General features: G+C 41.0%; 1 protein-coding gene across 4 annotated transcripts in view; it reads left to right on the top strand.

The window, feature by feature from the left end:
• CPVL (carboxypeptidase vitellogenic like) overlaps window positions 1-14,965 on the top strand; it is a 162,564-nt gene that overhangs the window by 88,916 nt on the left and 58,683 nt on the right. For 2 of the 4 annotated variants that reach the window (XM_028119295.2, XM_028119298.2), the window contains 2 exons: window positions 6,270-6,452; window positions 13,281-13,525. In XM_028119295.2, coding sequence (XP_027975096.1) covers window positions 6,270-6,452; window positions 13,281-13,496 — 399 coding nt within the window. In that variant the 3' untranslated portion in view covers window positions 13,497-13,525. The remainder of the gene's footprint in view (window positions 1-6,269; window positions 6,453-13,280; window positions 13,526-14,965) is intronic. The other 2 variants (XM_028119296.2, XM_028119297.2) reach the window with 1 other exon arrangement.

Raw genomic sequence — 14,965 nt, 5'->3', positions numbered from 1 at the left:
ATCCTGCTCTTCAGGTTACAGGATACTTTTGCATCTCCCCTCCCATCCGGCCCTCCCTACAATCCCAGAATATAAAATAGTCCACCTCATGGAGGAGAAGATTAAGTAAGGCTCAGAGTGAATCAATGACATACCCAAGGTCACCTGGTAAGCCCAGGCCTCGGGAGGCTGAGCTGGGGCTGGGGGGCTGGAGCTCAGGCCTTCCGTCTGCACGCATCATACTATTTTTATGAGCCTCTGCTGTTTGTTTTGTCAAACTGATGAGCTAGTGCAGTTGTATTGGAATTATAACTCTTATTATGACCTAAATCACAATTGTAATTCACAGGTAACATCTTACTTGGAAATTGTGGAGCTATTTGAATAGCTATGTTGAGCTCTTCAGATGTGTTGATAATAATAATAGCTAGTAGCATTCACTGAGCATTTACTGTGTGCCCAGAATGCAGAGAGCTTTACGTGATTATGTTATGCCATTCCCCCCCCGGGACCCTCTGTCATAGACGCTTCTCTTCCACCCATTTTACGGGTGAGGAAATGGAGCTCTAGACAGATTGAGTAACTTAATTAAGATCATCTTGCTAGTAAGTGGCAGAGTTAGGATTCAAATGTGGCCACAGACTGTGCTGTCAACTATAAACATTCATCCTTCATTCCATGCTCACCTTTAGGTTTGCTTCTTGCCTGTGGAATTGCAAGTATGGAGTAAAGCACCTGTTCGATGTGTTCCTCTGGGGGGCAGTGATTTAGACAGTGAGGCAGTGCAGAAGAGGGCTTAGAAGCACACATTTTGGACTCAAGCAGATTGGAGCTTGACTCTCTACCACCAGTTGCCTCATTTCCCTCTACCTTTGTCTCCTTGTCCCTAAAATGGGATAAATAACACCAGCCTTTTGGGGGTGTTGTGAAATCATGGATGTACAATGCTTAGTACAATTCTTCCAGCAGAGGAGGAATGAGCGCATTCTGCTGTGATTCAAAAAATGTCCTTTTAAAAGCGATACTCTTTACCATACTTCTCTGTCAGTTAAGTATGGGGAAATTCCTTGCAATCTTGAATCCCAGGCTTCAAAACTAAAAGTCCCTTTACAAGAGTAATTTATAAACTTACGGCTCTGACTACCAAGAAAAGATTGCTGAGATACCGTGCCCAATGTGTGTAAAATTAGTAGTGAAAGGCATGTTATTTCAGGTGTTTGAATAGATGGAGTTCAGGTTTATCCTGGCTGGATTTCCCCCTACTGTAGGCCTTTTCTGGAAGAGTGCAGTTGGCAACTGAGTGTTTGACACGAAAGTACCATCTGCGTATTCTGAAGGCTGATTTTAGAAGAAGGGCTTTATTGAGTCTTCCAAGTCATTTTCCAGTCATCAACCTACTTGAGAAGGAGGACCGAACACGCACCAAACTCCTAATTTATGTCAGGCACCATGCTAGCAACTCTGTGCACAGTATCTCACTTACTCTCACTACAATGAGATGTAGGTCTTCCTATCTTCATGGCCAGAAAAGGGAGCACAGCCTGTGGAGGCTAAGCCACATGTCCAGGGGTTCCCAGTTACTGCATGCTGGGTCCTGGGTGACAATGGGTCCATTCACTGGTATAGGAGTTTGGATTTCATGCTTTCAGCAACAGAAACAACTGGGCTTACTCGAAGCATAAAAGGAATTGATCAGAAGACATGATAGGTCACAGAATTCACGGAAAAACTGAAGACCTGGAGTGAGAAAAGATTGGGACCAAGGAAAATTCTGGGGATCCAGGTAGGAAAGCTAATGGGCAGACTCATCGGGGAACCCTCTGCCCACAGTTCAGATTTTATGAAAAGAGCATTTGAGTGCCCTACCTTAGGACAGATGCTCATCCTGTGCACGGAGGAGGCAGGATATTGCGATTGACAGCCTCCACTAAGGCTGGATCCATTGAGGGTGTGGGAGTCCTGTTATCAGGGGAAGGGAGAGTGGACCTAGGCAGGCCAAAGCAATCGACGATCAACATACAGCATTACAGAAAACTTTTAGAAAGTGCAATTGACTCTACCCAGTGTCAATACCATTCACGGGAGGCCGGGCCCTGCGCGAGGCCGCAGGCAGAACAAGCGCTAGGAGAGCCCCGTTCTCAGGGAGCCGATGCTATATATACCAAGCTGCTTCGTCAGTGGCACTCCCTACCACACAAGTGAGGCATCTGTCACCAGCTGAATAACGGTCTCGTACACATCCTTGTCCAGAGAGCCACAGTGAGAAATGACTGAGAGATGTCACCAGAGTTGGACGAACAGACCGAGGTTGTTTCTGAACCAGGGATGTGAACTGTGTCTCCTACTCACCCAACTCTCCCTTCCCAGAGGCGTTCGGTAGCAGTAAACATTTAGCTGTGGGGCGTCAGGAAATGTCTGTTGGTTTGAAGGAATTTAGCTCTTTTTCTTAAGGAGTTCTAGGTAGGAGTTTGGAAGTCTGGGATCTCGGAAACATTCTGGCACCTCGCTGAGTCCCAGTTTCCTTCACAGTGAAGTAGAGGCAGACGTTGTCATTCCTCTTGCCCTGACCTCGTGAGGCAGTACGAGAATAAAGCATACGTACACAGCACTTGGGAAGGTAAATAACAAAAATGCTTTTTCTCACCTCTGCCTTTTGACCAAACAAACAATGCTTATAATCCAGTCACCTCCTACCATTTCTAATAAATGCTTGAATTCTGGAATGGGCTCTTAAGATCATCTACAAACAAACTAGTTAGGCTATTTACCTAGTTGTCATGAAAATCGAGAGTTGGTAATACTTGAGTTAATACAAATTATTCCTCAGTAAAGACCCAGCTTTTGCCAACCAAGGTTCCCAACCTCTTAGTGTTATTATTTTACTATTTTCTCATTATAAAAATATCCTAATTACATTTACCCCCCCCCCAAAAAAAACCCTAGAAAACAGTCAGGTCTAAACAAATCATCCATATTTTAGCTACCTTAACTGTTAGTGTTTTGATGTATTCCTTTCTCAAGTTTGAAGCATCTTTTTGAAAATGTTATAGAGTAGAAACAGTGGAATCATGGTCTTCATTGATTTTTTAATAAGTTATTTTTCCATGTGTTCGCAAAACCACCAGTTTCACCAAGCTAACCGGTCAGACCTCCAAGTAGTGAAAGAAAAGAAAATTCTCTAAAGGGAGTGCCTTTGCCATTTAACTGAGGCTTCACAGCTGTCCAGGAAGGAAAGTGAGGAAACTGGGGGTTTCGGGGAGCTGCCTGGTGTTGTCACGGCAAACCACCTCCATCCAACCAGTCTTTCCCTTCTGCCTTGTTTTTTTACAGTCCCTACTGAGAAGAGGAGGGTAGCTGAAAGCTGCATTCACTTCTGTCTCCTCCTCTCTGTCTTTAGATTTGTTGCCTAAAATACCAGCAAGCCTCAGGGAGAGGTTTGCCCCAGACTGTCCCAGGGTTAGCCTGAAAGCCCTGCCTCCTGGGAAACTCCTCAGGCCAGGCTGACTGGGGCAGCTAGTCACCCCACCAGGAAGAAGTGGAGGAGATGTATGCAGATCTTTCATAACTGACCAGCTCGTCAGGGCTTAGGCTTTGTCCTGGAACCTCTCTGACTACCAGGACATGGGTTCCGGACCACCCACCCCTAAGCTCCACCCACCTGGCTCCTCGGCTCACTGTCACTGGATCCTGGGATATCTTTTCCCACTCACCCAGCCCTAAAGGCAACTGAGATATTCCCGTGAGGGCTGATGAGAGTAAATGTGACATTTAGATAAAAATAAAAGCTCTGGAATTCTTATATTTAATGCTGGCAGCCTTAAATGCCAGCTTTGAAATCACCTCGCTTGATCATTAATCTGATTTCTTTCCTTTCTTTCTTTTTTTTTTTTTGCGTTTGACTTATGTGCCCTTTAGAAGTTAAAAATGTGTTCCTTGCTTTAAGAAGATTTCCATTTGCCGCCAGAAGTAGGCCTTCTACACATCGCATGCACAAAATTATGCAGTTCAGCCCTTCACTGCCTCGTTCCAGAGAGTTAGTGCTCTTGTTTGTGATGAGTCTTGAATAACAAGGGGCACAGCTCAGGGATGGACTTCATTTCAATTCAGTCCAACGAACATGTACTCTACTGCTGTACAAATAAGCCTGTTTTTGCCGTAACCTGTGGATTTGCATCCCTGAAAGATAAAAAATTCAAATCAATTTCAAAATATACTGATGATAGTAAAGTAGCTCCAAGAGACACTCAGAAAGATGTGAGCTTCATTTAGTGGCCACGGAGTGGAAAACAACCAGATGTACTTGCGTATTTGCTAGTTAATCAGCATCTTTTCATGGAATTCTAGAAGAGGAATTACTTTATAGATGATTATCTTTGTTAATCAGGCCTTCCTCAATTGGTGGAGGATTTAAGCCTTGTTCGCTGGTACAGGTCATGGGTAATTGTTTCCATACTGTTGGCAAAACAGCTGTAGGAGTTTTGCATGGGCCATAAGTACCCAAGGTCTTTGAGGCAATTTCTTTGTATAAACAATGCAAATTTTTATTGCTAGAGTTGAACTGAGTTTTTTTAAAGAGGCTTTAAATCGATCAGGAGTTTTCCCTTTGGGTTTCTGCTTAGGAGAGCGGAGGTGGTGATGGTGATGGGGTAACATAAAAGATCCCGGGCTCTGGCCGCAGAGGCCCAGGGCTCTTTCATCTTAGGCTGAATCCTGGCCCACTGCTGCTTGAGGATTTGGAGTGTGTAAAAGTCCTGGGCTGTTTAATTATGTGCAAGCCTTTTAAGAAGCCTACACCAGGAAGGCAGAGATGGAAACATATGTAGTGAAACATTTTATATCCAATTTGAGGATTCAACCAAAGGTCTTCACTTGAGCGAAACCAGAACTTCCAAGTAGATCAAAGGTAGCATGGAGTTGAGGAAAACCTCTTTGTTGGGGGTTGAGTGACGATGCCTTACGAGAATTAATAATACCGTGTTAGTTGCATAAAAATAACCTAAAAAGAGTGGAAAACAAAGGAGATTATTACTCAGATTTGTACCACCTAAGTTAACCAACTGTTTTCGTGTTTTTTAAAGTTGTATTCCATATATGTAAACATGTATGCCTATTTTCTACATTCACAATTGTGATATATATTGACTTTCAGCTTTCATACTTAACAGTATGTGAGAAGTATTCTCCACATTGCTACGTGGTTCAGTGGAACATTTTAAATGGTTTTGCACTATCCCATAGAATTTCTGTACCATAGTTTATTCAATGCCTTCACTAATTATGGAACTTTTAGACTGTGTTTCTAGACTGTGTTTCGGTTTTTCATTATAACACCCCATGAATATGGTCTTATATATATATATATATTTGTGGGGCTTATTTTCATAAAATTCATTCCACAAACTGGGGTTATTGGGACAGAGAGTCTCAGCATTTTCAAACCTTTTTGTTAAAAATGGATCATCGCTTTCCTGAAGAGTAGCGCCATTTTACACTTCATCAGCACTGGGCATTATCTGAATTCTTTCCCAAGCCAGTTGAATATTGTTATTGTTTTTGGAGAAAAGACAGGAGTTGCTTCGGAGTTGTTTCTCCTCTAATATCCACCATCTTAGCAAAAAAAAATAAAAATTGTACTCTAGGAAGAAGAGACATTCCTCATTGTTGACAAGTGGCTGTCACGCCTAAGACAAGGAGTCCTTGTAAGTGGCATGGCAAACAGAGTTGCCTCCAACAAGAAACAAATCTGAGGCACCTGCTTCTATCCATCTGCCTCATAAAGTTATAGATGCCACTGTAAAAATCAGTGTTGGAGGGGAGAGCAGTATGGATTAGCAGCTCCTGAGACAATGCTCAGCTCACCAGCCTGAAAGCTGAGTTAATGAAATGCGGTCTTCACACAAATCCAATGGTGTAGTGTTCCTCATTCCAGTAAAATGTAACCACAGTCCTCTTCTTGAACATAGCTGTACACCGAAGAGTTATCACTGGATAATACAACACAAATGCTCTTGTAACTGAGAGAAGCCTTTATGCAGATTCCTATGAAGGTTCGAACTTCTGGAAGAATTGCAATGGCTGAGCCAAGGCTTGTGTTGATTTCAGGTTGTTGGTGTGTGTGGCCAGCTGGAAGAAAATGACCCCACTCACCTGCTGGGCTGGCCTCTCTTGAGCACAGTATCAGAAAACCTCCCGTTACCTTTTCTCTCGTGCACACACTATCTATACCCAGATAGATTACCTGACTTTACCTGCTGAATCCCGCATTTGCCCACAGCTAAATTTTGTTTCAGGTTCTGATCTACAATGGCCAGCTGGACATCATTGTGGCAGCTTCCCTGACCGAGCGCTCTCTGAGAGCCATGAAGTGGAAGGGGTCCCAGAAATACAAGCAGGCAGAAAGAAAAGTTTGGAAGATCTTTAAATCCGATAACGAAGTGGCTGGTTATGTGCGGCAGGTGGATGACTTCTATCAGGTATGGAGACACTTCGGGACCTGTAGGTTGTGGGGAAGGGGATGGTGGGATTGAAAACGAAAGCCTGAACACCAGTAAGGCATGACTGGCCTACGCAGGGTCAAAGTGTGTCTTCTGCGACCCTACATTCCCCAGAGCAGAGTGTCTGAGTTCATTAAAGTACGTAGTGCTTCATGTGAAACAAGTCGAAAGTTTAGATATTGTTCAGGAGACAAGGTGACAATCAAAAAGGTAATACTCAGCCCAAAAAGGGGCTTTATCATTAAAGAGAAGGTTAGTCTATTTGGGAACAAAGGGGAGCTTGAACAAATGACATGAGTTAGATTCAGTGTAATCTCTCCTGGCAAATCTGTGCTCACATTTGGGGCTCACACATGAAGCCCCAGGACAAAATCTGTCCATCTGATGCCTCTAGTGTGACCTCCACTTCAGGGGTCAGACGTTGCTCCTGGCCAAGCCTGTCCACTGTGCCTCCAGTCTGCAGGTCTCAGCTCCTCAAGGGTTGGCAGGGCTTTGTTGGTGATTACGTGATCATTACACTGTTTACCTCCAGAAAGTTCTTGGAGAAATTGAGAATGCTTTTGCTTAGTTAGTCAAGAGAAGAAATTTAAGTCTTCTGGACCTGAATTTTTTTTTCCTGCAATTTTTTTTTATTGGAGGCAACATTGGGACCTTAGTTCTATAGTTCTGAGTATTTGGAATTACAGCTTTCCAATGCTCGAGCTTTTCATTAGGCAAATCCGTGCTCCAAATAAAAATTAATCTCAGAGGCATACTACCTTGAAAGTACTTTGCGGTGTCCACCCTGGGTCTTCTATAAACGGGAGGACGGGCAGTCTTGGGTTGGGTATTGACTTGAGAAATCACAATAATTGGTTAACTCTTGAGATTGATTCCAAAAGATTGGAATCCCTGGACAAGTGGAGGCTCACCATTTACAAAAGATATTCTAGACTTCATTTTTGGTATTTATTTGTCTGTTTTTAAATAACACAAGTTATATATATAGCAATTTAAATTTTTTTTTTAAGAGAAAAGAAAAAGTCAACATTTTGGCATCCGAAATTGTCAGATTAATTAATTTTAATTAATTCCTATGTGCACAATGTTACATAAATTTTACATAATTTTAACAGTTATATAAGATTGATTCTGCTTCATTCCCTTCTAAAAATAAACTTATTTATTGAGTTATAACGTAATATAGAAAAATTCACAAATCACAAATGTACAAGTAAATGAATTTTCACAGAGCAAAGATACCCATGTAACCATCACCTAAATAAAGAAATAGAATAGAACTAATGTCCCCACCGTAATCACTATTCCCCCTTCTTCCCAAGGTAACCACTATCCTGAGTTCTAATATCCAAGGTTACCTTTGCTAGTTTTGAATTTTTATAAATGGACACATTTCATATGTACTCTTTGGGACATTTTTGCTTGACTTTATGTTCATGAGATTTATTTACTCTCTTGAATGTAGCAGTTGTTACTTCATTTTCATCACTGTACAGTATTCTAATATATATATGATATTATATGTAATATGTGCTACAATATAATATGAATATTATATAATTAATATGATTTTCCTATTCTCCTTTTACATACATTTTTACTTTATTTATTTTGTCATTAAGTGCATACAGCCATAGAATTGTTATACTTTCCTGGCAAATTAAATCAACATTATTCTTATAAAGTGTCCCTTTCTAAGTCTAATAATGCTTCTTGCCCTAAAGTCTATTTTGTTGATAGTAGTATAACAATGCCAACTTCCTTTTGATTAATGTTTACATCGGACATCTTTTTCAGCTCTTTGTTTTCAATCTTTCTGTATCCTTATATTTAAGATGTATCTCTTTTAAGTAGCATATAATTGGGTTTTATATTTCTTTAATAGAGCCTGACAATATTTTTTAAATGGAATAGTCCATTTAGTGTAATTACTGATATATTGTGTTTAAATCTACTACTTTGCTGTTTGTTCCCTACTCATCTTAGTTATTTGTATTTCTATTTTCTTTATTGCATCCTTTTATATTACTCAAATGTTTTATGTCATTTTTGGGTTTTTTTCCCCTCTAGAAGCTTGTTATGCTATACATTTAATCTTGTTTAATGATTATACTCAAGGGTAAAATATAAGTTCTGGACTTAACTTAATCCTAATATAAATTAGAATTTTACCACTTTCCAAATAAATGCAAGAACCTTAGATCTTCCTTACCAGCTCTCCTGGTTTTGTGTTATCATTAAAAAAAAAAAAAAAAAAAAATCTGCACACAGTTCGAACACCACAAAACGTTACCTGCGTCATGTTACACAGCCAGTGTCACTGTGACTTACCCACAAATTGACCCATTCGTACCCCTTCAGCCGCTTTCCCCTTTCCATGCTTCGGACTGGAATTATTTTTCTTTGCTTAAAAAAAAATCCCTTTATTATTTATTTTAGTAAAGTTCTCTTGGCAACAGTTTGTTTTTGTTTGTCTGAAAATGTCTTTGTGTTGCCTTTAGTTGAGAAGTACATTTTTCATGGAACTGAAGTTTAGCTAGGCAGTTACTGTCTTTCAGCACATAGAAGATACTATTCTGTTGTCCCCTGACTTGCATCACTTCTGATCAGAGACCAGCTGTCCGTTTTACTGCTGTTGCTTTGGAGGTGATTTCTTCCCCCACCTGACTGCCTTTTTTTTTTTTTTAAGATTTTATTTATTTATTTGAGAGAGAGAGACACAGTGAGAGACGGAACACAAGCAGGGGGAGTGGGAGAGGGAGAAGCAGGCTTCCCAGTGAGCAGGGAGCCCGATGCGGGGCTCGATCCCAGGACCCTGGGGCCATGACCTGAGCCAAAGGCAAACGCTTAATGACTGAGCCACCCAGGCGCCCCCCCCCTCCACCTGACTACTTTTAAGATTTTCTCAGTTTTGGGTTTTCAAAAGATTTGACTGTGTATGTAGCTGTGATTTTAAATACATATGCATATTATGCTTGGGTTTCTTAAGCTTTTTGAAACTAAGACTTGATGTCTTTTGTCATTTTTGAAAGATTGTCAGTCATTATCCTTTCAAATACTGCTTAAGCTCTGTTCTCTCTTTCCTCTGGGTCTACGACCTAATTATGCAAATGTTAGACTTTTTCATTTCATCCTGTATAGCTTTATTTCCGTTCTTTCTTCTTTCCATTCTTCAGTTTTGATATTTTCTATTTTCTCTTCTAATTTTCCATTCTTCCCTACTACTATTCCGTGTATGTTGTTTAGCCCATTTTTTAATTGCAGTAATTATTTTTTTATAGTTCTGGAATTTCAGTTTCATTCTTTTTTTATAAATCTCAACTCTCAGGTTATTATCTATTCCTCATCTTGTTGCCTGTTTTCTCAAACACATTCATCACATTTATTTTGATGCCTGTCACTGATAACTCTTAGATTTGCATCACCCATTAGCCTGATTCTATTGTGGTTTTTTTTTATGGTAACTTGATCCTTTGATATGCCTACAAGTTTTCAGTGGAATGTCAGACATTATGAAGGTAAACTTGTAGAGATAGTTTGAGTTTTTTGCTGACGATGCTTTCCTTCAAAGAGATTTTACTTTGCTTCTGTCAAGCAGTTAGAATAGGGGTCAAGCACTTCTATCACGTCTGGAAATGATTGTATTTAAATCTGTATTTTAGCCTGTCTATTTCCATGGTCCTACATTGACATTTGTAGTGTTAACCAGGGCCAGTACTCTTAGGCAGGCCATGAACACCAATTTTTGTCCCCCCCACAGCTCTGTTCAGGTTTCTAGGCTCTTAACTATCATTTTAATAAAGGTTTTGTAGCCAGCTGGTCCCCGAATCAACTATTGCTTTGATGGGAAAGGACCACAGAAAGTCAGACTCAGCTTGTTGCCCCCTCCTTCACTTTGTAAACATAGCTCCTTCTGGTAAGCAGAATAATGGTTCCCCAAAGAGGCCCCGCTCCTAATCTCTGGAATCTGTATGTTATGTCATATGGAAGAAGGGATTAAGGCCACATATGGAAATAAGGTTGCCAATCCTCTGACACAGAGATGGGGAAATTATTCTGGATTATTCAGTATCATTACAAAGGTCTTTATAAGTGAATGAGGGAGGGGGCACCTGGCTGGCTTAGTCAGTAGAGCATGCAACTCTTGATCTTGGTGTCATGAGTTTGAGCCCCACGTTGGGGGTAGAGCTTACTTAAAAAATAATAATAATAATAAGTGGATGTGGGAGGCTGATGAGTCAGAATCAAGAGATTTGAGGATGCTACACTGCTGACCTTGAAAATAGCAAAAGCGACCATGAGCCAAGGGGTGCAGGCAGCCTCTAGAAACTAAAAAAGGCCAGGCAACAGATTATCCTCTAGAACCTCCAGAAGAAACTCAGCCAACACCTTGATTTTAGTCCAATAAGACCATTTCAGACTTCTAAACTCCAGAATTATAAGATAAGAAACATATGTTGTTATAAAGGCACTGAATAAGTGGTAATTTGTTACAGCAACAATAGGAAACTAATACACTCCTCATGTCCTGGCTGTCTTGATAGGTCACCATGACTTTCAAATGGGTGTGTTCTGTATTTTGTCCAGCTTTTCTAGTTTTGTTGTTTGTTTGTTTTTTAGCAGGAGGATTGAGAACAACAAGTTTCTTTGCCAAGAGAGGAAGTGGTACTTGTTGCTCTGTTCTTTTCACATGATATTTTCAAAGTTACAGCATAGATTCTTCACTTATCTTTAAGTAATATTCCATTGATTGGACGTAATTAATTTTTTTAACAATTCTCCTGTTGACCATTTCAGGTTGTTTTCTTTTGTTGTTTTGTTATTGCTAGTTATAATTTCTTTCTTTTTAATCTTTTTTTTAACTTATCCACTTTTTTATTGTTATGTTAATCACCATACATTACATCATTAGTTTTTGATGTAGTGTTCCATGATTCATTGTTTGCATATAACACCCACTGCTCCATTCAATATGTGCCCTCTTTAATACCCATCACCGGGCTAAACCCATCCCTCCACCCCCTCTAGAACCCTGTTTGTTTCTCAGAGTCCATAGTCTCTCATGGTTCGTCTCCCCCTCCGATTTCCCCCCCTTCATTTTTCCCTTCCTGCTATCTTCTTCTTCTTCTTCTTTTTGTTTTAACATATAATGTATTATTTGTTTCAGAGGTACAGGTCTGTGATTCAACAGTCTTACACAATTCACAGTGCTCACCATAGCTAGTTATTAATTTCTAACAAATACGTGTTTCAATAGTTCTGATCTATATCAACTTTTTAAATAGGTCGGTTAAAAAACACTGTAATTTTTTTGTGTGCAAAATAACAAAAGAGAGGAAGGAACAGAAGGTATACCAATAAAAGACTGGAGTTATAAGGGTGGGCTCACCTACCAATATTTATGTTCAGTAATGGAAAAATAGCTTTGCTTCTTGAGCAAATGTGCTGGACGTTGTGATCAGTACTTCATGGATATCATCAGAACATCCGTGCAAATCATAACAATATCACTGCCATTTTACATATGAGAAAACAGAGTCCGAAAAGGTGAACAATCCTGTATCATCCAGTGATAGGATGGGGATTCAAAATTTATTCATTTTATTCCCATAGCATGTTTGCCAATGTCTGTCATATTATCTCTGATACTTAATTGCCAGTAAGGTAGGGAATGTTAGCTAAATAGAAGGGAAACATGCAGGAAAAAAACTCCTAATAGGTCATTCTCTCATGTGTTTGAAAGATACTTGCTAAGCTTTCCTTAGGTACAGTATAAAGGAGATACTTAGCAATATTCGTGAGGTTCTGAAGTTACCTCCAGCAATATATTAGAGCACAGTGCTCTAATCTAACACAGTGCTCTGATCTAACATAGGGATCATAACAATACCTACCTGCTATGGACTAAACTGTGTCTCTCCTAATTCATATGTTGAAGACCTCACCTACGATGTGACTATATTTGGAGATAGGACCTATAAGGAAGTGGTTGAAATTAAATGAGGTCATAAGGGCAGGGGTTAGTGTCCTTAGAAGAAGAGACGCCAGAGAGCTGACCTGCTCTCCCTCTCTCTGCTGTGGGAAAACACAGCAAAAAGACAGGCATCGACAAGCCAGAATAGAGCTCCTACCAGAAACCAAATTGGCCAGCACTTTGTCTCAGCTCCAGAACTGTAAGAAATAAATGTCCGTTGTTTAAGAACAACAGTCTAGCGCCTGGGTGGCTCAGTCAGTTAAGCCTCTGTCTTCAGCTCAGGTCATGATCCCAGGGGCCTGGGATTGAGCCCTGCGTTGGGCTCCCTGCTCAGCGGGGAGTGTGATTCTCCCTCTCCTCCCTTCTTGTGCTCTCTTTTGCTATCTCTGTCCAGCCCACCTCAAATAATGAAATCTTTAAAAAAAAATAAAAATAAAGAACAGCAGTCTGTGATATCCTTATAGGATTATTGAGGGAATTCAACAAGTTAATTAGCAGAGAACAGTACCTTATCATAGTAAATGTTTACTATTCCCCTGAATCGCATATAAAAATTATGTAATAAAAGGAAAATTATAAACAGTCAAAATCAGGGAAAATGATTGAAAATCAACCCTTAAGGGAAGCTTAAATATTAATATTTAGGCTATTAAGGCTAATATAAGGTTAATAGAAGGCTATTAACATGAACGGTGAGCTGCCAGGGAGCAATGGACAGGTCACTTGTCCCCTGTCTTATGCACGGCTTTATGATGACAGTCCCATAGGCGCATTCACATGTCCTCCAGATCCCTGATGGCTGTTTCTGCCACCTGTTACTTTATGTCCTCCAGACCAGCCTTGTGAACTGCTCCAGTGCCTGGCCCCGCACCTGTGTCCTGCTGGGCTCGGGGCATAGCACCTCTAGCTCGGGAGTCCAGCTTGTGGCGGCAGGACAGCACGTGCTACCGAGGTGGGGAAAGGGATGGGCCGCCACTCTGAAACTTGCGACAAATACCACACTAAGCCCGCCGACTCTTCTTGTGAATGCAAAACACATTGAGAGATGAAATGGCCCTCCTCCGGCTGCCAAAAAACGGTAACAAAAGAAGCAAGGCCCACATGTGTTTGTGATAGGCAGTGTTTTACCACATGGCCAGGGATCTGCATTTTATGTAGGTGATTTTAAAATGTTGGCAGAGCTCCTCCCCGCTTATGCCTCAGCGTAGAGTTGAGGGTGGCATGTGGAGATGGGGTGGGGGGGAATTAAGGAGGGAAAAGAGCTCCGGTGCTAACAAAGGCCTTCTCTGTGAGCCTCAGATTGAGGATCCTGTCCAAATGTCAAGCGTCTGATAATGAAAAAAGCGGGCCTTAGCCATGGACTTGCTTTCCAGCCTTAGACACACAGAACAGAAGCATGTGAGTGTGTCTGCCAAAAAAGAAAGCTCACTCTCTCCCAAACTCCACAGCTCTTAATTTAAAAATCGAAACCAAAGTAGACCCGTCTCCTGATGGTTACCTCAAGTGTCCATTTAAAAGAAGGACGGCTGTCCCTGGGGAGCAACAGGGTAGAGAGAGGGAGCCATTCTGTCCATATGTTCCAGCCAGGCGATGCCTTGGGAAAACCAAAGCCAGCTCCGGCCAGCCTGTGGAGGTCGGGCGGAGGAGGAGGGCTTCGTGTTGTTGCCTCTGGCTGGTTCTGGCCTGTAAGGCCACATGCCTTTGGTATCCATACCACTCTAAGAATTAGACACTGCCTTATTATGTCATCTGGGGCAGTGGTCTTTGCTCAGTTTGCTCATCTGCAAAATGCAGGGTTTGGACTGAGTTATCTGTAAGACATCTAAGAAAGATCTGAAATATCTCTTTTTCATTAATGCCCGGAAGGGCTCAGTTAGCAATATAGAATAGAATAGTGACCTTCTGTGTGTTGGGGGGTGTGTGTGTGGGTGGGTGTATTGGCTTAATAGCGTTACGGTGCAGATCAAAGTTCTCATCCTCTACCTCTCTGGCTGGTGATAAGTAGGGCCAACACCGTCAGGGCCATCCTGCTGTTCCTTTCGGGGTCTTTCTCTGCCCTTCTCCCGAAGTTGCAGTGACCGCTCACGATCTGTTTTGATGTCGCTGCTGCTTTTGAAATGCAGGATATTTTCTTTTTACACCACTGAATTGTTATTTCTACTCCAAGGAGGTTTTGACTCCACAGTTAGAAATAAAAAATTTTAATTGGAATCACACTGATGAATTTCTTTAAGAACACCTTTCTGAAAGAGACTTCGTGAAGCTAAATTTTCTGAAGAAAGCATTGAAGCCATTTCAAACTTTTCCGTCTTTATTTCACTGAAAATATTTTATTGAGAGTAATTATTTTCCACGTACAGATTGAAAGAAAGGTTTGAGTCACTGGTCCGTTTTTCATTCTTATCAAATCTTACTGGGCGTAGTTTCTGCTAACATGAGTTTTGCAGAATTTCCAACAAGTCTATTTTTCCTGATTGCAGTTTGAGTCATTGTTATTTTTATTTTATGTGTTCATTAT

Source organism: Eumetopias jubatus, unplaced genomic scaffold (assembly GCF_037043125.1).
Source record: "Eumetopias jubatus isolate StellerSeaLion01/CBP00866 unplaced genomic scaffold, mEumJub1_p1.0 scaffold_14, whole genome shotgun sequence".
NCBI classification, from domain to species: domain Eukaryota; kingdom Metazoa; phylum Chordata; class Mammalia; order Carnivora; family Otariidae; genus Eumetopias; species Eumetopias jubatus.
Note: the sequence above shows the minus strand (reverse complement) of the source record. Positions and strands in the feature narration are given on the sequence as shown.